The 25,062-nt window shown below is 40.4% G+C and overlaps 4 protein-coding genes across 5 annotated transcripts in view; 2 read left to right on the top strand and 2 right to left on the bottom strand.

Annotated features, from left to right (window-relative positions):
• Window positions 1–731: 731 nt before the first annotated feature.
• On the top strand, window positions 732–4,047 carry LOC105694614 (probable ATP-dependent RNA helicase DDX10). Of its 2 annotated transcripts, XM_012415465.2 has the most exons (12): window positions 732–830; window positions 908–1,099; window positions 1,177–1,449; window positions 1,554–1,675; window positions 1,764–1,965; window positions 2,020–2,182; window positions 2,246–2,429; window positions 2,506–2,682; window positions 2,774–3,060; window positions 3,145–3,356; window positions 3,429–3,808; window positions 3,889–4,047. In XM_012415465.2, exons 1-12 carry the CDS (start codon window positions 732–734, stop codon window positions 4,007–4,009), a joined length of 2,412 nt encoding a protein of 803 aa, XP_012270888.1. In that variant the 3' UTR covers window positions 4,010–4,047. The 2 variants fall into 2 exon arrangements, with proteins under 2 accessions (XP_012270888.1, XP_012270887.1); XM_012415464.2 differs by having other exon boundaries at window positions 2,774–3,356.
• A 9-nt stretch (window positions 4,048–4,056) lies between these two features.
• Window positions 4,057–5,960, bottom strand: LOC105694615 (isocitrate dehydrogenase [NAD] subunit gamma, mitochondrial). Its single transcript, XM_012415467.2, has 2 exons — window positions 5,590–5,960; window positions 4,057–5,465 (listed from the first exon to the last, which is right to left on the bottom strand). Exons 1-2 carry the CDS (start codon window positions 5,806–5,808, stop codon window positions 4,527–4,529), a joined length of 1,158 nt encoding a protein of 385 aa, XP_012270890.1. The 5' UTR covers window positions 5,809–5,960; the 3' UTR covers window positions 4,057–4,526.
• A 263-nt stretch (window positions 5,961–6,223) lies between these two features.
• Window positions 6,224–7,872, top strand: LOC105694488 (protein-S-isoprenylcysteine O-methyltransferase). Its single transcript, XM_012415200.1, has 3 exons — window positions 6,224–6,588; window positions 6,681–7,160; window positions 7,267–7,872. The coding sequence occupies exons 1-3, from the start codon at window positions 6,391–6,393 to the stop codon at window positions 7,447–7,449; spliced, it is 861 nt and encodes a 286-aa protein (XP_012270623.1). The 5' UTR covers window positions 6,224–6,390; the 3' UTR covers window positions 7,450–7,872.
• Window positions 7,873–7,999: 127 nt separating this feature from the next.
• LOC105694485 (basement membrane-specific heparan sulfate proteoglycan core protein) overlaps window positions 8,000–25,062 on the bottom strand; it is a 160,569-nt gene continuing 143,506 nt past the window's right edge. The window contains exons 38-61 of the mRNA XM_023434954.1: window positions 24,414–24,849; window positions 23,631–23,927; window positions 22,779–22,921; window positions 22,531–22,711; window positions 22,015–22,287; window positions 21,269–21,835; window positions 20,627–21,047; window positions 20,281–20,503; window positions 19,892–20,174; window positions 19,515–19,775; window positions 18,968–19,234; window positions 17,880–18,038; window positions 17,019–17,288; window positions 16,648–16,799; window positions 16,260–16,567; window positions 15,668–16,134; window positions 15,338–15,503; window positions 12,539–12,761; window positions 12,255–12,425; window positions 11,765–12,137; window positions 11,373–11,574; window positions 10,948–11,298; window positions 10,333–10,789; window positions 8,000–10,225 (exon numbers count right to left, since the gene is read on the bottom strand). Coding sequence (XP_023290722.1) covers window positions 10,531–10,789; window positions 10,948–11,298; window positions 11,373–11,574; window positions 11,765–12,137; window positions 12,255–12,425; window positions 12,539–12,761; window positions 15,338–15,503; window positions 15,668–16,134; window positions 16,260–16,567; window positions 16,648–16,799; window positions 17,019–17,288; window positions 17,880–18,038; window positions 18,968–19,234; window positions 19,515–19,775; window positions 19,892–20,174; window positions 20,281–20,503; window positions 20,627–21,047; window positions 21,269–21,835; window positions 22,015–22,287; window positions 22,531–22,711; window positions 22,779–22,921; window positions 23,631–23,927; window positions 24,414–24,849 — 6,453 coding nt within the window. The 3' untranslated portion in view covers window positions 8,000–10,225; window positions 10,333–10,530. The remainder of the gene's footprint in view (window positions 10,226–10,332; window positions 10,790–10,947; window positions 11,299–11,372; window positions 11,575–11,764; window positions 12,138–12,254; window positions 12,426–12,538; window positions 12,762–15,337; window positions 15,504–15,667; window positions 16,135–16,259; window positions 16,568–16,647; window positions 16,800–17,018; window positions 17,289–17,879; window positions 18,039–18,967; window positions 19,235–19,514; window positions 19,776–19,891; window positions 20,175–20,280; window positions 20,504–20,626; window positions 21,048–21,268; window positions 21,836–22,014; window positions 22,288–22,530; window positions 22,712–22,778; window positions 22,922–23,630; window positions 23,928–24,413; window positions 24,850–25,062) is intronic.

The following is a 25,062-nucleotide window of genomic DNA, read 5'->3' on the forward strand; positions in this document are numbered from 1 at the left end:
TTAAAATTCTCTTCGTTAATAAAGAGGGCAATAATACAAGGGCTTGCAGCAGAGCGCTCCAACTTGGCCAATTGCTATGCATCTCGCTCATGGCCGGGTTATGACGTGTATATTAATTATTTTTCTTATGAGTGACCCGTTTCCTCCTGACTGCCCTTTAATTATTGCATTATATGGGAATGAAAGAGTGCTTCCGGTACACCCTATAGACGACGTCGTGGTCACTGACCGAGGGCACTATGCCACTTTATGTGAACTCTTGACATTTTCTATCGCATTGATTACATGCACTGCAACTGTTAGTTTTTACAGGCTCGATCATTTCTACGAAATTGACGACCTCATCCGGAAAATAGAATAGAAATCGTTCTCATTTCTTGCGTCTTTTTTTTGATTTTGAAGATATGCCATCGTAAGGATATAGGTATTAATTGAAACTAGAGCGGAGTATATTCATATCGTATTCATATTTATTTAAATTTACCCGGATTACAGAAATTCCCACGTTACTCACAACTCTATTCATAATTATTCGCACGGAGGGTTGCGATTTTTAATTGGTTCGATTAAATTAACGCTGCATTGTGATTGGCTAATAATTTCTTGTATGAATTTCCTATACGACCTAACCTAACCTGACAAGTGCTCGTTCGCAACGTGACTTCTGTGACAGGTGCTCATCTAACCTAAAACGGTTTTTAATACCATTTTATAGTGTTTATTAATTCAAAATGGTTGGAAAACGCGATAAGAAGGTTAAGATATACAAGAAAAGGAAGAAGATTCCTGAAGATAAGAGAATTAAAGAGCTTCAGGAACAGTATGAGGGCGTAAGTGTATACCACGTGAAAACATAACCTGTAATTTCTTGATATTTTTCTGGTAATCGGTTTTATTCTATTGGTAGATTGATGAATCACAGTTAAATAAGTTTACTGATTTACCATTGTCAGTGAAAACTCAGAAAGGTTTGAAAGACAGCGAATATGTTACATTGACGGATATACAGAAGCAGAGTATTGGCCTGGCGTTACGTGGCAATGATATACTAGGCGCTGCCAAAACAGGCAGTGGGAAGACATTGGCATTTCTGATCCCGGTGAGCAGAGAAATTAATTGCTAACTTATTTCAGATCGTGTTATGTTATTCATTTTATTTTTATCAATCTTGTACAGGTGATAGAAACCCTGTACTGTAAGCAATGGACGAGCTTAGATGGATTAGGAGCGCTCGTCATTACTCCGACTCGGGAACTTGCATATCAGATTTATGAAACTCTTCGTAAAGTTGGTCGTTATCACGACATGTCTGCTGGGTTAATTATCGGCGGGAAAGATCTGCAATTTGAAAAGAAGAGAATGGATCAATGTAATATCGTCATTTGTACACCTGGACGGTTACTTCAACATATGGATGAAAATCCTTTATTCGACTGTGTAAATTTGCAGGTAAAGTGATTATTTTTTAAACAAGAGCAACGGGGAGTATATAAAATTAAAATTTAAGTAATCATAGTAAGTGGATATAATCGGTCCAATATATTTTATTTTAGGTATTAGTCCTAGATGAAGCTGATCGATGTTTAGATATGGGGTTTGAGAAAACTATCAACTCAATAATCGAAAATTTACCTCCGAAACGACAAACTCTTTTATTTTCTGCGACTCAGACTAGGTAAAAAATTTTTTTTAACTGTTTCTTGTGTTCAAAACTATATTATTGTTATATAAAGATATAGAAATAATTGTATACATATCTTCAGATCGGTACGAGATTTGGCAAGGTTAAGCTTAAAGGATCCATTGTATATATCGGTTCATGAACACGCAACGCATACTACTCCAGAAGGTCTCCAACAAAGCTACGTTATTTGTGAATTAGAAGATAAAATTTCAATGCTTTGGTCATTTATTCGGAATCATTTGAGGCAGAAAGTTATTGTTTTCTTTTCTAGCTGTAAGCAGGTACGTTGAATATAATAATTTATAAACAAATGCATTACATTGGATTTTTGTTAGGTAAAATTCATCTTTGAAGCGTTCTGTCGTCTCAAGCCTGGCGTAAGTCTCTTGGCGTTATATGGCACGCTACATCAACTCAAAAGGATGAATATCTATGAAAACTTTTGTAAAAAACAGCATGCGGTATTATTTGCAACAGATATTGCTGCACGTGGACTGGGTAAAGTATTATAATTATATTTTGGGTATTGACTGGAATGTCATTAACCTATTTTATTTTTAGACTTCCCAGAAGTGAACTGGGTCGTGCAAATGGATTGTCCGGAAGATACAAATGCTTACATTCATCGAGCAGGCAGGACAGCGAGACTCGACAAAGGAGGAGAGTCCTTGTTGGTACTTTTACCAAGCGAATTAAATATCGTCACAAAACTGGAAGAGCGCAAGGTTCCACTTTCCATGATAAAGTAAAGATGATCTATTTGTAATCGATCAATGAATATTTGTTCCGAGGCGTACATAACATTTGCTGTATTTGTACAGAATTAATCCAAACAAATTACAATCACCACAGAGGAAATTGGAAGCTCTTCTGGCAAGAGATGTAACTTTGAAAGAATCTGCTCAACGGGCATTTGTAGCATACGTGAAATCAGTTTTCCTGATGAAGGATAAAAGTATCTTCGATGTGCATGCATTAAACACTGATGCTTTCTCCAGGTAATAAAGTTTATTTAAACATTCTCGGTAGATTGAACAATGTTTCGCATTTGTTAATTTATACAATTTTAAATTCATCATTGAATTCTAGATCATTAGGCTTGGCTATTCCACCAAGGATACGGTTTCTTCAGAAGATACAAAAAGCAGAATCAATGAATCAAAAGTCCAAGAATAAAGATGATAAAAAATCCAGTAAAGCTAATAAAAGTGAAAAACAGTCCGTTGATCAAGAAGACATTCTCACCGCCAAAATGTTGCAATGTCAAAACAGTGATGAGCATTCGGACAGTGATGTTGACAGTTCGAGTGATGTTTCACAAAAGGAACGGAATAGCTTAAAAGCACAACAGTTGACTGGAGCATTATTTGCTAATGGTAAAGTGAATAATCAAATTAATATTATTAACATTTATAATAGCCAGATTCCCTGTTATAAATTCATGTTGCATGTTTATTTAGATGAAAGTGATGAAGATGATATTTTGACGGTCAAAAGAACAAACATTCAATTGGATGATGCACCTTCCGATGACAATTTGGAGGAGGAAAGTGTAAACGACTCGATCAAGACAAAGAAAAATAAAATTATTACAAAGGCAGCTGTAGCAAAAAAGATTCTGCGAAAGAAGATTGTTCCAAACAAGAAAACTACTTTTGATGAAGAAGGCCAGGTATTAAAGTTTATGAATTATTCTATTTCTTTATCATTCTTTTATATTAGTCATTTTTTTTTTTTTTTCTAGGAAGTTGTGGATCCTACTAAATCCAAAGTGTCCGAGCTAGCCAAGCAGTATGAAAATGAAGAGCATTCTGGAATTAACATCGAAGTGGCGAAACAAATATTGCGCGAAGAAGATCGCTTCGATAAACAACGATTCAGAGAAAAAATAAAGGAGAAGCACAAAGAGGAGAAGCGGAAGCTGAAACTCAATAAAAAGACTGCTGAGGATGAGCAGAAACAATTGGAGGAAGATTTTGAACAATCAGTTGCTGACAGCGAAGATGAAAGTGACGGAGAGGGACCTGATTTGTCATGGCTTCCAGATCCAGACAAAATATATGGAAAAATTGAACACTCCGATCAGGAGAGATCCAGTGACAGCTCCGAAGAACAAGTTCACAGGTAAAGTACATATTTATTTAAACAAACCTATCATGCAATTCTCAAGTTTTATTTGATGAAATTTTTATTGCCAATTATAGGCCTCCGAAAAGGAAATTGATAGAGCAAGATTCTTCTAAAAAGATCAAAAAGAAATTATTAAAGAGTAATATCGATTTACAAGCAGAGGAAGAACTGGCGTTAGAACTGTTACGAAGTTAATATATTGTAAATATTTGACTTTTAGTATAAATAAGTACACGAAAATGTTGGACGAGTGGCATTTAATTTAAGATGATTTAAAGTACATTCGTAGAGGTTGTTTGGCACCTTCTTGAAATTGTTACTTACAAGGCATGATTAAAGTGGCGATAAAAGGACGATTCATTTACACTAATTATAATACTTTTGCAATATGATACAAGGTATGGTGAACCATAATAGGTTTACATTTCTCATACTGTACAATAGATCTCTCACGATCTCGTTCTAATACAGTATCCACTGCCTAAGACATCTTGTTTGTGCGACTAGTAAAATTCACATGTTTATTAAAAATAGCGAATAGAACTTTGACCGTAATTATAAATATTACATTAGTATGCTGAGTAAGATAATCACAGCTCAAAATGGTATGCTACAACAGGTATTTCACATTTTTCAATCAGTGATTTCCCATTAGAAACGCGTTTGTCCTGAATTAGCTCCTAAATCCTTCTAGTTACAATGTTCAGTCTTTTTAAACTGCACCAATCTTAATGTGCTTCATGATATTATCGATAACGTCTGTACTGCTTGCTTGGCCTCCGAGATCTTTAGTAAGCACACCTTCGCTGATCGTCTTGTTAATTGCATTTTGTATTAATACCGCGTGTTTCTTATGGCCAAGATGGCGAAGCATATCGACAGCTGCATTTAGCATCGCAATTGGATTTGCAATATTCTTTCCAGCAATGCGCTTGCCGGTATTACGAGTGCCTGGCTCAAAAATCGTGTAATGATCGCCGAAATTCTTCCCCGCTAATAAACCAGCACCACCAAGCAAGCCGCACACAACGTTAGAAACTATTGCACCGTATAGATTTGTCGTCAATACCACGTCGAATTGATGAGGATTTGAAACTAGTTGCATGCAGCAATTGTCGATGATCATGTCGTTATGTATTATGTCTGGGTAATCTTTGGCAACCTTGCGAGAAATCTCAAGAAAAAGGCCATCCGACAATTTCATGATATTCGCCTTATGCACCGTAGTGACTTTCTTCCGTCCATTACGTTTGGCATATTCAAATGCATAACGAGCCACTCGCTCTGAATTTGAACGAGTAATGACTTTCATACTCTCTACAATTCCATTTGCACTCTCGTGCTCCAGCATGGCATACTCGCCCTCTGTATTCTGTCTAACGATAACGATATCGATGTTTTTCTGGCGACTCGGAACGCTTGGGTACGAGACACAATGCACAACATTTACATAGAGATCTAACTGATTACGTAGGGCGACATTTCTTGAAAGAACTCCCGCTTCGCGGCTTCGAGTTTCGATATTCCCTTTAAGAGCGACTCCGTTCCTTCGGATCGAAGTTATCGCAAAATCGAGGTCGTCATTGTTATGGGCATTCGGATCGATGTCTACATCTTCGAAATCAACTGGTACACCGGCATATCGAAAAATCTGTAATGGATGTATTTTTTTTCAATCGAAGGTACGGTAATCAGTGACGCAGGGCATGTAACGACCGATCCCTTAAGTCAACAAAAGTAGGAATTGATTTTGTACGAATATTTATTTGTCGTACCTTCTTTACGTAGTTCATTAATTCGGGACCAATACCAGCACCAGGTAAAAGTGTGACAGTATGTCGGCCACCGTAGTGTGCCTTAGGTATAGGCATAACTTTTTTAATACTCGGGGTTCTGTGCTGAATCTCATAGGCTGATAGAGTAGCAGAGCATCTGTGAAATTGGGGTATAACACTTTTGGACTGAGTATATCTGAACAGAGAACGGGCTGCCATTTTGCCTTTTATTCGCCGATCGCTCGAATTATCGATACAAATTGTGCGACGTACAAGATACCAGATTACTTAAGAGACACTACCTTGAAGTGTCTATTTTAACAGTAACCTCTCAAGACCTTGCAGTTTCGGGAAATGTTAAGCAGCGAGTAGTAGAGAGTACCCGCGCTTAATATTCCGTAATCATCGCACATTGCCGACAACTAGCGGCAGTTACCGCGAACCATTACGATCTAGTTATACCAGAAATTCGTTGCGCCGCCCTTGGGGGCAAAAAACGGTGAAAGCTAATGTTCGATACCAGAGGGCAGCACAGGATGCGATCGCGCGACCCTGCCCGTGAGCAATCTCCCAACTCATCTCTGTTATTTTGTGCCCCTTTCCAGGACGTAACTTACCTAGGGTATTTTACTTTCCCAACCCTGCTACGAAAGCGGTAGAGTAAATTAAAAAATGGGTGAAAACATTACAATTTGTCAAATAAGGATGTAACATTTACGTCAAATGGCGGAAAAAACGGTATTGGCAATCGAGACGTAAAATAACTATTTAAGTAGTCTTGAAATTGAAGAAGTATTAAAAATGTTGTGTTGGCCGGGGAAATTAAGCATAATCTGCTTCACAACATCAGTTCTGCTAGCTACGTTTTCGGAGCTTCTTTTTAGGCTAGAATTTGATGATTTCTTCGAATACGTGTGGAATGTTGTCATATTCCATGCGGTATTTTATGGTCTCTTAAATGTGATTCTAGTCGCAGTATGCAGAGAATTTTTATATCAAGTAAGTCAACTGTGCAATATCCCCTTGTTGGATCGGTTACGAGTTGACCGTCTTGTCAGCTTTGGATGTAATACTTCACTGTTATATCGTAGGTTGCCGTGAGAGCTGCATTTCTGGGCTATGCATTTGGTGTCGGCATTTTGATTTATTTAACCGCTCCTTTATCATGGAAAATATTTGGTATATATGTATCTGTATTGGCGACTTTTCATTATACCGAGTTCTTGAGCATCGCGTGGACTAATCCAGGCAGTTTGTCCACCGATAGTTTCGTGATAAATCACAGCGTCGCCTACGGGATCGCCGCCTGCTCAAGTTGGGCTGAATTCTTTGTGGAGAGATACTTTTTGCCCGAAATGAAAGAGCCTTACTTTTGCTCTTATTTGGGATTAATAATGTGTATATCTGGAGAGGTACTTAGGAAACTTGCCATGTTCACTGCTCAGCATAATTTCAATCATCTTGTGCAGTATAAGAAAGTGGAAGAACACAAATTGGTTACCCATGGTGTTTATAGTCTCTGCAGGCATCCGAGTTACGTAGGATGGTTTTACTGGTCCATTGGAACTCAGGTATAACATACTTTTCATCGATTCGTTGTATTTCGGTCATTTTAAAAAATGTATCGATGCTCGACACAATCTCTTGTACTCATCTTTGATATTATGTTTGTTGCAGTTGATTTTACAGAATCCAATTTGTCTAGTGGCTTATGCTGTGACATCGTGGAGGTTTTTTTATACTAGGGTTTTAATTGAAGAGGAGATATTGATTATTTTCTTCGAAACAGAGTACACAGAATACCAGAAAAGAGTCGGGACCGGCTTACCATTTATGATTGGATACAGAGTTGATTTGTAGCAGGTTACAATGGTTTAAGAATATCTCAATTAATATTTTGATGATGTCGTGTCGAGTGAAGCAATCAAGTTTACTGTGTGTCAATGCAAGGAGAGTTTTGTCTCTCGTTAATGCTGCACCTGGTTACTAACCATTCACGAGTCGTGTAAAAAATAGTTATGTTTAACTAAACTAACTTTAAAGTGAAGTGCAGGCATTTTTTGTAACATTTTTATTACTACGATGATATTAGGTGCAACACGTGCTTATGTTAAATCATGGCCCAGAAAACACTCAGTCAATAAAAATGTAAAACTTGAATTGCGGTTTCACTTCAATTCTCATTTTTTTTTTCTGGGCTATGATTTGGTCAACTTTCTAACGACAAGACTGAACTTTATGAATTAGGCTGATAATTAATTATTAGTCTTAATCAAACCCATAGTTGAATTAACCAAAGTATAATTAAGCCAAAAATTGCCAATTTTTCATGTCAAGAAAAAGAGATACTGCATACTTTGTCAAACCACAGCTACGGATGTGTCAACTCCCAAATAAAATCTGAAGCCCCTTTAGCAAAATTATATTTATTGTCTCATTTCTTATCGAGTAATTATTATACATTTAATAATACAGGCTACACTTTCATGTAATGTTTTATACTTTCACAATTTGCAATCATGCATAGTACGTATTAGAACGTCAAACTTTGTGCGCGCATCGATATGCAAAAGCGTACGTTCGATATAAATGCGCGGACCGTTAACCATTCCGTTTATTATTTTATACACTTTTTATTCCCGTCAATGACAACGAGTGGTCGGCTACCCGTAGTCACTAACAAAATGCCGGTGCGATTTTTGTAGGCTTAAAAAATCTGCAACATTTATCAAGCAGTGATAAGATTCCTCGATGGGATCCATTTTACTTAGGAACTGCGTGGCCAGCTCATAGGCCTCGTCTAAAGGCTTAAAATTGTTTATTATATCTACCTCGATATTGCTTCGTACTATCTCAATGTTTAACTACCTCAAGCCTTGGAAACAAGAACCACAGATGCATCGTAAAATCATGTCGATTGGCACTCTCAATCTTTGAACATCTGCTTCGATGAAAAACCTATCAAAACGTATCTCTTCTAAAATTTGTATGATTCAAGGTAAAAAAGTCATTAAATTTCCCTCGTGCCAAAAGAATACAAATAAACATAACCTCTTGACAGCATCGATAGCACACTTCGAATACAATTGTTCTGTAAAAGCGAATCATTTCGAATATGCAGCAGATTCCGCTTGCTGGGCCATTCGATAACAATACATTATATATATATTTCTTTTTACAGATTTACGGTAGCCTGGCTACGCGTAAATTAATTTCACTCTTATAAGCTGACGATCTTCTTTTTCCATTACGATAAGTTGGCAATGTACAAATGGTTTTAGCTGTAAGAATGGAATATTTTTGTAAAAAATCCCGTACTGACAGTAATATGTAATATACATGAATTTGTTGGATATGAGGTATTACTAACTTTTGTTATCGTGGGCTCACTTAGAATATATCTGACATTAATTCCATATCGCTAGCACCAACCTGGAGTTAACGAGCATTTTGTAAGTGACTTTTCCTCCTCCACATAATTCAGGATTACCTCGCTATTGCAATTAATAACCAAAATTGAGAAAGTATGGTCTATGGGAGAATTGGTAACGTAAGTACTCGTTAAATTGGCATGTATAACATGGCAGTGAAAAACGATATATATGTATATATATATGGGCAACAAGCTTGCCAACACTACTTTCGCTTTCCGAATTTGCGCGAGCGCACGGAAATAGTTGTGGAAAGTTACGACGATCTTTCCCTTAATCTCATGATTCGTCCGTAAGCAATTGATTCACTGATTTGTCATTTGCTCACCGTCACTCTTCGTTATACAACCACCCGCCTCGGTTATTAGAAATCTGCAAAAATCGTAACGCACGAGCTCGCTTTAAATGCATCGCAAATGCATTGCGCGTTAAATGTTGTATAAATAAAGCTGTAGAAAACGACTAATATAGTATCGATTACAAAATTATGATAGTAATATTGTTTTGTAATAATATACGCGTTGTGTGTAGTACATCATTGAAGAGAACCTTCCTGGTGTTTCGTCCTGCAGGGATCGAAGGGAAACAAGAACTTTAACAGCGTTGAATAGAGCGAAGAAATTTGAAACGGATGCTTCAATTTCTGATGGATAACTTAGATACAAGCAGTTTAATTTAGAAGCTTTTGGTATTCCTATACGATTTTCTTTCGGTGTACATTTTCATCGTGTCCTTGTTATTCATCGATCTGTGCAGGATACTTTTAGGTTATGTATGTTCTGTATATATAAAACATGTCATGTTTCCTGTGAAAATTGAGCCCCACTTCCAAGACTTATCTTCTATTCGTAGTATTTTTTTTTTGGTTTTGCCTTGGAAGAGTGCAAGTGGATCACTTTTGTTTTGTTCCCTCTGGCTTTGCTCCGAGGTACTTGCAAAATCTAGTGTATCTTGTATACAAATGTGCACTGCTTTTGTAGTAAGATGCTTTGTTAGAAGAAACTCGAAGGCATACGCGAAAACAAGTACACGTTAACGTGACTGCAGTTAAAATTAATTAATTAATTATGCTCTTAGGCTGAGAACGCATCGAGCAATGTCATCAATGTCTTGTAAAAACGTATGTCGATGTCTTGTAACTTGGAGGTTTCTATTCGTTTGTCAAACCTGAAGCATCCTCACGAACGGGACGATCCATTGTTTCGCTGTAAAAGAAAATTGAGAAATTAATCATAAGTGTAACAAGGTGACTGTGTTAAAATTTATCATAATCTCTGTACAATTTAGAAACAATCAACATTGGAAAACGTACCTCTGATCGCGTTCCTCCGCGCGTCAGTAAAGCACCGAATAATTTTTACAAACATTAATTAGTTACGATTACATGGAGCCGGTCTACCTGGACATGAACTTCTCGGAGTCCTGTACAAGTTAACTGGGAACGCTAATGATGATCTTCGAGAGAATTCATGTCATGACTAGACCGTAGAGTGAAAAAGTCAAATGGAAACTAGTTTGATAAATTCGTTCCTAAGATGACGAAAGACACGCACAGTAGTGTGAGTGTCAGTCTACGATGCCTGATGTTTGTCGACAGACTAACAAGGTGCTGGACTATGATTAAAGTAGGGATGCTCTTAACATTATGAGACGATCGATTTACAGTGGGCCTTGGATGGATTATGTTCACAGGAGGTGGAGGTACGAAGGCATCGAAGATGTCTGCATCAGCATCCGTAAATACCAGAGAGGAGGGAATCCACCTCGCTCTGTGCAGCGTGTAACATATTAATAGTTTTTAAACAATGATTCGTTACGGATGAAAGGAAGTAATTTGGATCAACCAGGTGACATTGTACGCAGTTGGAATAAGTAGAATTAGACGTTACGTAGATAAAGTAACTTGATCGTACAAATTGTTACTCACTTTGTGCAGGGTGAGACGTTCTTTCCTCTGATAGCTTTGTTGCCGATGTCTATTGCACCGGAATCTTGCACCTCCAGGGTGTAGATGCAACCAGAGAAACCATCATGGTATCGGCCATAGGTCATCAAGTAGTCGGGTACTCCACCCAAGTAAACACTTCCTCGAGTGTTCAGGATTTGTTGGAGGCCGTCACTAACTCCGCTTTCAGTGTGTTCTCCATTGAGTTCTATACTGCCATCGCTTCCTTGTCTCTTCAAGATAATTCTGTAGCGCTCTCCATCGTCGACTCGTTGAGCCATCACTCTAATCACTGCAGGTCCGGAGCCTAAATTATATTGATACTCGATGTACCTGAACGAAGAAAGCTTCTTATTAAATCTTGGCTTCTATAGGTTCTTTCTTTACATCAGTAACTTCTGATTTACCCGTCGACAACTGCTAAGGCGATGTAATCTTCAGGGTTTAGGTCGTTCGGTGTCTGGCCATGCCACATGATCAGTCCATTGCTTTTGTTTGTGGAGATCTCAAATCCCAGGACTTCCCTTTCTTCTGTGTGAGGCATTACAGATCTATCAAGTTCCAACCAGCCATCGCCCTTGAAAGCCACGTCGTAAGATATCTCTGCAGCTATAATAAGAAAATAGTCTCGGTTGCAGCTTCTTAGCCATCTTCGAACTACATAACCTAACCTAATGTCTTGCACGTAATATGCCACATTTCTCAGATTATTTGGTCATACACGTTCATACTTTGCTATTAGGTTCTTTGGAATTAAGGTAGATTCATCAAGGCTGGCAATTTAGCTTCTGAAACTTACGCTTTTCACAATTAAGTCCATTGTATCCTAATCGACAGTCACACTTGTAAGAGCCTCGGAGGTCTGTGCAGAATCCATTGTTTTTACAAGGACTTAGGAGTTCGCACTGTTTCAGGACATTTTCGCAGTTTCGACCTACGTATCCGTACTCGCAGGTACACGAATACTCGTAAGTACTTGTACTTTGACAGATACCATGGACACAAGGATTCGACATGCAAGGATTATATTCGGTCGTGGATGGTGTTGTAGGAGGCTCCGTTGAAGGAGGGCGTGATGCAGTTTGTATCTGGCGATGCAGAGAACAATCCTCCACGTTTGCTGAGTCCGTGCTGGATTTCAGGATGTCCACGTTCATCGAAGATACCTCCAACTGTCGATAAGAAACAGAGAAATTTATTGTATTCAGAGTACTTCTGGTTTCTGGGCCATTCCTAGGGAAGGACGATCCAGCAATGTTCAAGTTTTTATAGTGACTTGTAATTGGTACCTCGTTAACGCATCCTCTGAAGCCTTTATCTACCCCTACGTTTTTGTTAACAGTGATCCTTCTTCTATCGACACCACCAATGTACAGAGGAGTATTTAGTGTCATCGTTCTGGCTGTTCCTGGAGAACGTCCTTCTATTTGGGGCTCGCCATTGACCGATAGATTCCCTACCTTGATACGAAGGCAGGATTTAATTTACTTAATCTTTCTCGATTATTGGGGTTGTGTTAATGTAAGTAGCTATTATTATTTCTACATGTCCGTTTAGTTTTACAAGGCTTTACCTTGAAGTCTCTGCTTATGGTGACATGGGTCCAAATTCCAGGTTGAACGATGTAGCTCGATCTAATTATCGCTGTTCCTGAACCCACGTCAAATCTGAACTCCACGTGTTTATCTTTGATAACCAGTGCGACAAAATCGCCTAACCCTTCGTCAACCTGGGCGGAATACATCAGGATCCCATCTCCGTTGTCCGAAGGATTAAAATTCATGGTTAGCTTTAGCCTGGGGTACGTAAGGCATACATATGGATTAGTCGAGGGAGAAATCACTGCAACAAACTTTAGGAAAAGGCCACCAAAGTTCAGAGCTAAATAAAATGAAATTTATTTCCTTCGTTCCACATACTGGAAATCCAGGAAAGATTTTGGAGTCCTTCAACATGTCTCCAGAAAATAGGTTCGCAGTACAACATTGAAGCTGCGGAACAGAAAATCCAATATTCTTTTTAATTTTAAATCTTATGCAAAGAGTAACTTCATCGATCCTTTGGGTACCTTTTCTCAACATCGGTCTCAATTGTTAATAATAATTTAACGTTTTCAGAGAAAGAGAAAGAGAGAGTGTCGACCTGGACACTTACTCTTCTCTTGCGTTATTGCATTATCTACTACATAATAATTCCACTCAGCAGTCATTATTATTTACACTATTTTCACAAAGTCTCGCTATGGCTTGGTTCCGCTGCACTAACATCAGGAATAAATACACCAAGTGGAGTAGTTACAAAGTGCATCGCAAACTTCTGTATTATGTTAACGATAGTGCATTCCGAACAGGTGCATATATTACAGACTGGGTATAGTGCATATTAACTAAGACTACAGGAGATGTATCGTGCTTTCAGGCAGACGAAGAAACGGAGACTGAAACGAGCATTTGTTATTATTATTAACAATTAAATGATTATCGATCATCGCGTTTTTTTTTTACATGCCACCACCATCGATAAAACCAAGAGCTTTCAATCTGATATTTTTAAGGAGCTCTCTTCAAGGATTTCATAAATTTCGAAAATTCATTTCCATTTAAAAGTCAATTCATTCGTTTCATGTATTTTCTTTCCGAAAAGCTGGTCTTCTGGCACGATTTACGAAAATCGAAATCAGCGTAAGAAAACCGGCGTAAAAAAAAAAAAACTCTAAAAGGGTTCGGAACAAAATTTGCAACGAAAACAATGCAAGCGACTCGGGACTCACCTTGTCAAAATATTAAAACGGAGGCGCAAATAAAATAGCGACCGATTAATCAAGAAACGAGTAAACTGAAGTGGTCACATAGATATTTATTTGCATGTAAAATAATGCTTCCGTTGCGTATACTTATATAATGGCACAGGCGCTCGCCCACTGAGTATATAGGTATCCATTCATATATTACGAAATATATATTTTTTGCTTTGCTCAGATATAGATTCCTTAAACGTATAAGTACAAACGTATATCGTACACTTATGACGTTGGGTTGCCTTACCATAATCCTGAGTTATGGTTAAATGCAACTAGTATGGCAGTGACTTCACGTCTTACTATTACAAAATTAATATATATATATATTTATATATTCATTTATTTATATATTTATATGACTTAACAGCGACGCGTTAAAGTGTATTAATTAATAAGCTGTACAAAACTAATTATTATTATTAATTAGTAAGGTTGACTGAGGTTCTAAACGTTATAGCACCACGAAGTTCATTCCAAGGAACTACGCTCTACGTAGGTCTATCATGTCCATCGAAAGCTTAATTTTGCAATATGTCATCTGTCACTAGACATCGGTTGGACGTTAGAAAGATATTAAGATTCTTTTTCTACGATCCGCTGTGTCATCTTGAAGAAAGTGTAGAAAGTTTTTTTTGGCAAAATTCAGCTTTCAAGAGATTCGTGGTAGGGACTCGCATGACTTTCTACGTGCAAAGGTTTGGTGCTACGTCTAATGTTGTGTATGGTGCAAATTTTCGGGGTGCTTATGGTGTTGTCTGGAGCTAGGTTGACTAAGCTGGGGCGCGTGCGATCGTGAATGCGATCGTTTTTGTTTAATGGCGTTTCTCTTTCCCGCCCTGAAAATGGAATTCGACTTATTAGGACGGTTTAAGTAGGCAGAAGTCCGTAAATAAATCGAGGAAACCCGGCAGAGTTTCGAGCCAGATACGTTTGTGCGAGATTTTGTCACTGGCTCGTGTTTATTTGTCGTCTTGGTACATTTTAAGAACGGTGCACGCGATCTTCGTATCATCCTAAGTCGTAGAATTAAATCAATTCGAATGACTAATTTTACAGGTGGTCTAAGACATCCATATATAAACAATAGAAGTGCATCGACATAAAGGACACAAGAGAGTATTAAAGTGCAAGAAAGTTGATCCAGAAGTGCGAAAGTGGAATGCATCGAGCAATCTAGAATTATTGATTAATTTGAGATTATTAAAAATAACAATCCTCTATTAAATTAGTCCACTTGAACGAATCTAACTGTGAGGGTAGAGTTAATTGGTCAGCGAAGGTGCTGAATTTAATATGTTAATTTTGAAACTTGCAGTTTTCGCAGCCCTGGTGCAGAATATATACAGTGCATTTTATAGGCACGGTGCATTTTGTACAATATGCATCGCACTTCCTGAGGTTTTTGAGAGCTAATGTCTATCTAAATTTAGGAACGATAAATCTGACCTGAGATATCGGAGCTGAATTTTTATTCATGTAGCAGTATCTTCGAGCAGTTCGAAACAATTGGAGATTCTAACGATGTCTATGGAGCTAATCGCATGCAGGGAAGGAATTATCGATGTGACTTACCTCCTAATCGCCTTGGGCGTTTGGTATGACAGGAAAGCGTGATCGTTGTGGAAAGCAGGGTCGTAAACACTTATAGAGCGTTCACAGCGAGGTCCTGTCTTGTCATAGCGACAGTAGCAGACAAAGCCATCTTCCTTGTCGACGCACTTGCCCTCTCCGCAAGCACCTGTCATAAATAATAACAAATTCAGATTTTGCGTATAACTTAACGAATGACAGATTCTAATGTCCCACCATTTAGAGCCAATACAACCTTTTTCTATGTAAACATGTTTATAATTTTTTTTTGTAATAAATTTTATAGGTTATAGGTTATGCGAGAAGACCAACCTGGGTAACAGGATTGTCCCACAAAGTCACAGTGTTTTCCACTGTATCCTGCTCGGCAGAGGCAAGTGTATCCATGCTTGGAGGCTGCTTCTTGGCAGACACCGCCATTGTTGCATGGATTTTCTGCACAGGTCTCGCAGGTTGTCACTCCGACACTCGTTGCCTGATGGCTCATTAGGTCCACTTGTTTCTCTCCGATGACTAGTCTTCCGATGCATCCTACGAATCCTGAATTAGCACCGGCATATTTACTGATAGCACTGTACTCTTTCACTCCTCCGATGTAGAGGGGCTCCATGAGGTCTAATCCTTGTCTTCTGCCTGCAGCACTTCCTTCGTAGGGACCTTCGCCATCCACGAACATTGTACCTTCCCTGCGATTCCTTTGAAGCTTTATCGTGTGCCATTTGCCGAGGGTGATGGGCCTGTTAGCTCGAATCTCTGCTGGATCGGATCCAAGGTGGAACCTGGAGGCATTGATTAGATTTTAGATTAGCTTTTAGGTTAGGCATGGAAAATAGGCCACTTTCCTGAGCAATAAAATAGTAGGCTTTTTTTTTTTCAACGAATGGTAATTAAAATGGATAGTTACTTAAAAACTGGATATCCTCCAACAAGAGCGAGTATCAAAAAGTCGCCACTTCCGTTACTCTTCTCGTCGTTGTACAGTATTATACCATCATATCTTTCGGGCTTGAAGGATACTTCGATAGTGAACTTCAAGTATGCGTCAGGCAACGGAGGCAGAGCTATATAACTTTGGGGAGCTTGAGTGAAGTTTGGAACCACTCCGGTCACTACTAACATCGTTGGAACTTCGACACTAGTTTGGTCACTGTTTGCAGTGCAGATGTATGTTCCGGCGTCTTCGGCTTTCACATTTTTCAAGAACATCATGTTCTGTAAATGTAAGCAAGTGTGGTGTGAGAGTGAACATAAACAGCAAATAAAATACAAACACATTGTTAAAGTATTGTTACCTCGGAAAATTGGGTGAATTCTGGAAGTAATCCTCCGAGTTTGTTCCACTGGTACTTCACATCGTTCCTCAAATCTGTCTTACAATCTATTTGGACGTCAGTTCCATATCGTGCATACTTGGTTTCGATCGCTGGAGCGTCATTCGTTCCACCTGAATTAAAATTGATAATTGTTACCTAACCGCAGTCTTAAAAATATATAACGTAGCTTGTATAATCACGTAAGACTATGAATACTCACACGACACAGAATGGTAGGCATGTAAAATGTGAAAAATCGAGATAATGAAATAAGCTGACCTTTTCAATTTCAATATTTCAATATAAGAATGGCAAATGAGAGTGGCGTATTTTTTAAATGGTAGAGTTACCCTGAACGATGAGATTGAAGTCATCTTCGAAGGTGCCCTCGGGTGTCTCAACGATGCACCTGTACACTCCACTCTCACTGACAGCAACGTTGCTGAGTCTTAAGACGTTTCCATATTCTTCGGCATTAGATGGCAGAGATATTTGGTTCGGTCTAACCCAGTGGAAGCGAGGATTATGACCTCCGGAGTATGAGCAGCGAATGTCAATGGTGTCACCAATATTGATGGGGTCTTGAGCAACTTCTATGCTGATAGTTGGAGTAGCTGCTGCTATAAATGAGAAAAAAGGTATCATTCTCTTGGCCTTAATTTTTCCGACACTGGGACAATTTAGGTAATGAGTGCTGGGTGACCGCAAATGTTTAAACATTTTCCAAGTCTGGCCAATGAGGCTGGGACAATTTTCATGACTACAAGTGTTCCAATATTACCTTCTATGCAGATTCATTTATCCAAAATATTTAAATAACCACTCCAAACCTTTTTGAGGTTATATCGAATCAGAGTATCGAAGGTGCTTCGAAGACTATTTTTCTTAATGATAAACCAGGAAGTTACAAACAAATGCTCTACGCCAGACATTTCCTTCGATGCTCTACAGTATACGAGTAGTCTAATTGAATTATTTTTCCAACGGACTGAACTTATAATAATTCTTTTCTTGCATCGCAAGGATTTACAGGGTGCTTTCTTCATTTCTGGGGAACATTTCACTGGTTTTACTTCTTCGTGAGAGTTAGATGTGAGAAGCGAGTGAAGATACATGTAGAGTGATGTACATATTTACTACACTGAACTACTGGACGGACAGACTACAGACGACACAGGAGACGCACAAGACACATAAATCTCAGAACAAACCACGTCGTCGTTGGAGTATTTGACGGTACCGTCTGCTTCGGCAGAAGCGCTCGTCGCTGCCATCGCTGCATTGAGCATAGCCATCGCAAAAGAAATCCAATCGAATGCATTCTTCGCTTCTGCACCGATACTCTCCGTGTCTGCACTGCATTGGGTACACTGGCATGCAATCCGCAAGCAAATTAACTACTAAACCATAACGCGGCCTGTGTAAAAACCTAGATTCGGGATATTCATTGCGGTATACCGTGATCTCGCCGATCCTGTCGTAAAAGATCCCTATAAATCTCTACAGATCGCGCTATTAATCATACAAAAGCTTAATGACGACCCTGGATTAGTGCAATTGACAGGGCCCAAAGTTTTGAGCGTTAGATGCCGTAAAGAAACTCGATAGTGTACAATGTATTTGCCGCGGAACTCTACCGAGTTTCTCGATGGAATTTATTAGAGAATTATTGACAATTGAATAGATTTCCTGGATTAACTCGTCCTGGATGTTAGCTTACGCTTTTTGGAATTATTCAAGGAAGCGAGAAAAAATATTATAGTACATCTTGTCTGTTTTTTTTTTATCGAGAAAGATATAGATGTAGAAATTCAATTTTGTTACGAAAATCAAGTCGCAGCGGAGAAGAAGTGGGAAATAATTTTTCGGATACTTGCAAAGAACACCAGAGATTATTATTTGGATTTTTAGCCAGCTGAGTGTTACGCTTAGGTCGGCCATTTTGAAAGAGTGAAATTTCCTTCGATTGCAATTTACTCCGATTTTGGATTTTCGAGGACGGATCGTCGCGAGCGAAGCGAAATTATATATTGCAAATCGTGAGCAATGATAGTGCCGATGGATATCAAGCGATAAAACAAGATTGCACTTTCGAAAAGTCGGGCGAAAAAAAAAAGAGAGAGAATAACGAGAAGCTAAGAAAGGTCATTCGCGAAGCTAAGTGAGAAATCATTCGCGGGGCTCTAAATCATTCATAAGATAGATCATTCTGCAGTTTTCGAGTCCCTGGGTAGTTGGATCTCGGAAAGAGACGCCGGAACTATGGGGGAAAAAATAAAAATTGTAATTTAATACTTACGGGCCACTCTGACGTTTATATAGTCACTAGCGACTCCATGATTGTTTCGCACTTCGCAGATGTAACGACCGCTGTCTTCCGGCGTTACGTGCATTAATTCCAGCTGATTTTCTCGAACCCTTGAATTCGCCGGCAAAGACTGGCCTTCTCTACTCCAAAGGATCTGAGCGTGTTCCCGAACTTGACAGCGAAGTGTCAACGAGTTGCCAGAATAGGTCGTGATGTCACGTTCCAGGGCGTGCACCGGGGTGTTTTCAAAGACGTGTTCTGAGAAAATGAAATTGAAAGTTAAGGGGATATGAAGGTGGCGTCAAAGAGGTCTAGTTTATGAAACTTTTCGCCGAACTGGGTGTGAGAAATTTCATGGGTGTCGGGGCCTTCCTTGGGGACTTCCTATGCAAGAGGTGAAATTGATAACGCTTCGATACACTCAGTCCCGAAAAATGTTTCATAAAAGAGATCCCTCACGCCACTTTCACATCATCTTAAGACTTCTTTTGTTTTTAAAGCAAGAAATGTTATGAACTAATCGATGAGATTTCTTTACCATTGACCAAAACTTCAGCGACAGCTTCAGCCGTGCCGGCGTCGTTCGTCGCTTTGCAGACATATTTTCCTGCATCGGCGAACGCGATGCCGTGGAATTGCAAAAGGCCTCTATTGTCGGTAACAGAATGCGGCAATGAACGTCCAATTGCATCCCATTTGATGTTCAGGGGCTGATCTCCGGTCGCGGTGCAAATAATCGAGGGGTTCTCTCCAGGACGAACGGTTTGACTCGTCGGGTTCAATTCGATCCTTGGTGGACCTTCAAGGTAAAAGAAAAAATTAATCCCAAATTCTGCACATCACCAGGTACAAGTTCATCCCGAAAATTGCACCGGTAAATCCCAATACTTATTTCCTAATTATTGATTCGCTAACTTATGATCTCCAAGTGGGACTTCTCCTTGAAGAGGACGTTCCCATCAGGGTTCAGGCCAAGGCAGAAATATTCTCCAGCGGCTTCCTTGGTCATTGCAGGGATCCTCAGAACACCGTTGTGGACTGTGCTACCTTCGGGAAGGGGTCTATGATCGCTTCTCCTCCAGTCGAGGTAAATTTTGTCATCGTCAAGACCAACGACCTGGCAGCGCATTTCTACATTCCCACCGTTAGGTATCCTTAGAGAAGTCTCCGGGATGTGGATCCCTCCGTTTGGATTTCTCTGCGAAAAGGTAACGTTTAATCATTGAGGCACCACTATTCAAGCATCCCGGTTGATCAGCAGAAGCTGTTAGGAAAATATGCAAATTATCAGGTCCCGTTCTTACATTCCCTACAGGGTACACACTGGGGCCTTCATCAGTCGGGGCGCACTGATCTCCTCGACAAGGATACGTAGGAGTGTCTTCTATACGAATCTGTACACGTTCCTCGGTAATTCCAGCAGCGTTTGTTGCTTGGCACGTGTAAGACCCCTCGTCGTCAGGTGACACCGAGAAGATCTCGTAGACGGCGCTCAAAGGAGTCGCTGCAGTTCTGTCCAGGGGACCACTGAAAGGATGTTTTTATTATCAGACCTTTAATTCCGAGGTGGGGACGTGCTAGTGAACGATCGACTGGCTAAAAAATTAGACTAATCAGCTAATCAAGGTGCAAGGATTTTCATCAACCTACTATAAAGCCACTCCATTCGTGTGTCTACTCCAGACGACGTTTGGTTGGGGATGTCCGGTTGCGCTGCACATCAGGCGAATCCTGTCTCCCAGTTTCACGGGCAGGATTCCAATATTCGGAGAAATGGTGATAACAGGCAGAGATTGCACTTCGATGTGAGCAACCGCGGTTGTGGTGCCGACCTCGTTCGATGCCGAGCAGACGAAAGCTCCTCCGTCGCTGATGGTGATGTTGGTGAGCCTCAGAAGACCCCCAGGTAGTTGTTCGATGTTGCTGCCGAAGTGACGACCGTCTTCCCTGGACCAGTGAATCTCAGGAATGGGGAAACCAGCAATCGCTCTGCACTGTAAATCGGCAGATCCTCCGACAAGAACAACCTGTATTTGTTGAGGGTACAGCTCCAGCACGGGCTCTTCACGCGCTGCGAACATCAATTTAAGGATGCTATCAGGCGACAAAAAGATAGTTTACAAGCTCCTATATAACAAACATATACAAAATCCCTGGGCGTCGTAGAAAAAAATAGCACAGAACTTTTCGACTCCGTTTTCAAGGAGAATGATGGTGTGCAAACCGTTTTCAGGAATTTTGTTGCCCTCTGGGTGAGAAACTGTTTTTTAATGGTAGTGGTCGGACACCTACGCGCAACTTCGATGATGGCGCTGGCTTCTTGACTTCCTCTGGAGCTGGTTACTCGGCAAACGTAAACTCCTCTGTCGGGAACCTGAGGATTGACGATCCTCAACATGTCCCCGACTTGTTGGACGTTCTGTCCCATCGAGGCCTCGCCATATTTACTCCACTTGATTTGTAGTCCAGGTTCTCTGCTGGTGATGCACCTCACCTCGGCGACCGTGCCTTGAGACACGACTTGTCTTTCAGGCTTCACCTTGACACTGGGGGGTTCTCTTGGTACCATGATAGTTATCTGGGCAGTGTTGCTGGTCTCGGTACCCTGGTAACTCGTTGCCGTGCAAATGTACACGCCGGAGTCGTCGGAAGTCGGATTGGAGATCGTCAAGACACCTTCTCGTTGATCAGCTGAATTTGGCAGAGGTACGTTGCCAGCTCTTGTCCAAGAGATTCTCGCCTCGTAAGCGGATGAACAAACCAGGCGAACTGCGTTCCCGGAGTTTCCGGTCCATTCTGGAGGCACCACCGTTGGTCTGACCGAAGGAATCGCCGTCGGCCGAGGTCTATCTGGATTGTCTGAAACGTCCATCAATTATTAGAACTCTGTACATCAAAAATCGGTAAAGGTTCCTCTAGGGATCTTCTAGGATGTTCCTGATATCAGGCCTTTATTGGAACGTATTCGCTAGTGGACATCATTGTCGTAAAGAAACTCGGTTGAGTTTCGCAGCAAATACATTCGAGGGAGGTTTTACCTAGTACGTAGAGGATGGTGGTTTGGTTGTCCACTCCAATGCTGTTTCTGGCTATGCATTTGTATTCCGCTGCATCGGTTTTTAAGACTGCTGGGACTCTCCAGATGCCATTGTAGAATGTTGCTTCGGGGTTCATGTCTCCATGGACGCGAATCCAATTTACTTCTGGGGGAGGATTGCCCGTTGCTTCGCAGCGGAACTCTGCAGGTTCGCCCTCTTTTATTCGGAGATATCTAGGAGATATGGTGGCCCTTGGTTCTACCGGGTTCACTCCTAAATGATTAAAAGAACCTATTAATAAAAATACAGATATCCTATTTTTAATGTATAATTAGAATTCTATAAATCATTTATAGAGGCGGAATTTTCTGGTACTACCTGGCACGTTCAGCAAGCTTTTCGGAAATGCTGCGTCCACGACAGAACGTTTGCACGGAAATCAATTGTTATGCCACTAATTAAATTTTTACAAATATCGACGTTTTTATAGGTGGAGTGATTAATAAGAAGTCGTACCTCCGACTGCTAGGGTCACTCTTTTTATGCCGATATTCACTCCGTCGTTGACTTGGCAAACGTAAACTCCACTGTCGGAGACTTTTACATCCCGAATTACCAAAAGACCGTGGGCGTCGTCGAAGCTCCTGTCTGTTGGTAGCTGTCCACCTTCTTTCTCCCATTTAATGTGGAAAGTGGTCTGTAAGTATATAAAAATTAACATAATGATGTACCGATTTTTGGGATTTATTTAATATCCTACTTACGCTGTCTGTGGATTTTGCGGAACAATGGTACCGCACTGTGTTTCCGGTGTGGACGATCTGGAATTCTGGTTCGCGGATGGACACTAGAATTCTTGGTGGCGATATAGTAGGCACTGGTGGTTCAGGTGTAAGGTATTCATCCACTATACAGTAAAACCCAGAGAATAATTAATGTCATGTATTTAAAAACATGGGTGTCGAAATAATATACAGAAGACAACGAGGAACAAATACACTTGAATGTTACACAAAGCTGAGGAAGAAGGCATTAGGTACAGTTTGGAACATAGAAAACCAGGAAATTTGCCGAACAATTGTCAACATCTATTTAGATAGTACCTAAGACTTGTCTAGCCTGACGACGGATACAAAATTGCACAATCAATTACAAACCACACAAAGGCAAACGAAGTAAATCTGCGCTTCCACCAGAATTGAAGAAACGACAATTTTACAGGACACTTTTCTGCCTCAACGATAAGACATTCGAAAAAAGCAAGTTGGAAGGACCTTGAGGAGACCAACATGAAGACAACGTGGACTGACGTGGAAAGTCCCTAGACTAGGATTCCCCTAAACCCAGACTGAGAAGAAAAAAAGAAGAAATTCATCTAACCAAGGAAATATTTTATTAATTCAAAGGATTTGACTGAAATAAATTGAAATAAACACATGAAATACGAGTGAAATAATTATTCTTTGAATTAATAAAATGTGTCCTTGGTCCAATGACATTCTTTTTTCCCTCTCGGTGCAGTTGACGTAAAGACAAGTGGCACTTTATCCAGGAACCCAGAGACGGACAAATACGTAAAACCACGGGAAACCATGGTGAGTACAAGTCCGTCAAACCTGGAGACATCGACGTGGTAATGGTAACCAGTTCTGTGCCATTTCTGTCCAGAACGTGGCATTCCACGTAGCAAGGAAGCCTTCCGGCTCGAACGCTCCATTCCCTGAATCCTCCGTTTTCTGTCCTTCTCAGAGGACCAGGGTCCATGTCCCATTCCGTTATGGGGTCTCCTCGAGAGGACGTTAATTTGAAATACACGTAGAGTCCTTCTGCGTGGTCATACGTGCACTTGAATTTGACGACGCTGTTCGGTTCGGCTCGAACCTTGACGGGCATTAGACTTACCCTGAGCTCGCCTAATCATGCAACATAATGCTCGTGCAAGCTTTTTCATTCAGGATTAATGCAAGGTCCACGAAAGCGCGCCTTTCCTACGATACGAAATGATAACACTCTACTTTTACACATGAAATTAATTGAGGTCCCAGTATGTTCGTCGAAAGATGTGCCATTTCCCCTAGATATTAGCATATTCTTTGGATGTCTACATTGATGACTTAGAAAATTAATTATACTCGAGTCTAGAAATTTTCTGGTTATCATTTCGTATCCCTGTCGCGTTTCGTCGACCTGGAATGTATATATGTACAGCTTGGCAGGATCTCTTAAAATAACAGAGGGTCGTTATAAACAAAGCGTCGAGAGTCTGAAGCTATGTACACTGCTCCATGGTGCGTTAATCTGCACTAATTTTTTGCAGGCACTGAAATCTAGTTACAAACTCGCAGATTTATCTTTCAAGACTTGATCATTAATTCAGTACTTAAAATAAAGTGACTTACCAAGACTCTGGCAGTACTGTCCAGTGTACCTCGGGAGACAATGGCACTTGACATGTCCCGATCTGCTGATTTCGCAGCTCTCCTCGTTGCCATTGCAAGGACATGGATTGCAGGCTCCTAGATAGCTGAGGGAACGATCGCTGATATCTCTGTAGTATCCTCTGGCGCAGGATTCGCAGGATGTTCCGACGTAACCGGGTCGACATCGACAAGCTTCCACCTGGGTGGCTCTCCTACCACCTACGGTGTTCTCCACGGCAGTGTCGAGGCTGATGTCGCTAATATATGTTGCCAACATGTTTTCACTATGCGAAGCACGGACCAAAATGGCCTCGAGGTTCGACAGGACTGTCATGAGATCCGTGCGAGATGCTGTGCGAGGTCCTTCGACAGTAAGTCGTCGCCATTCCGACTCCTTCAGAGGAACGGAGTAGGTCTGGGAAGATGAACATTTGTTAGGCATAAATTTCCAGACAACTTATATTCTTCATTTTATCTACTTCATCTAGGGGGAGGTCCCGATCATTGATTGCACGCATGGAAAGATTGATTGAAGCACCGATCGACATGTATGATTTACCAGGAGTAGGTCTGGGAAGATGAACATTGGGAACTGGGAAGATGAACACTGGGAAGAAGAACGGAGTAG

Source organism: Orussus abietinus, unplaced genomic scaffold (assembly GCF_000612105.2).
Source record: "Orussus abietinus isolate OABI.00-Male unplaced genomic scaffold, Oabi_2.0 scaffold20, whole genome shotgun sequence".
NCBI lineage: Eukaryota > Metazoa > Arthropoda > Insecta > Hymenoptera > Orussidae > Orussus > Orussus abietinus.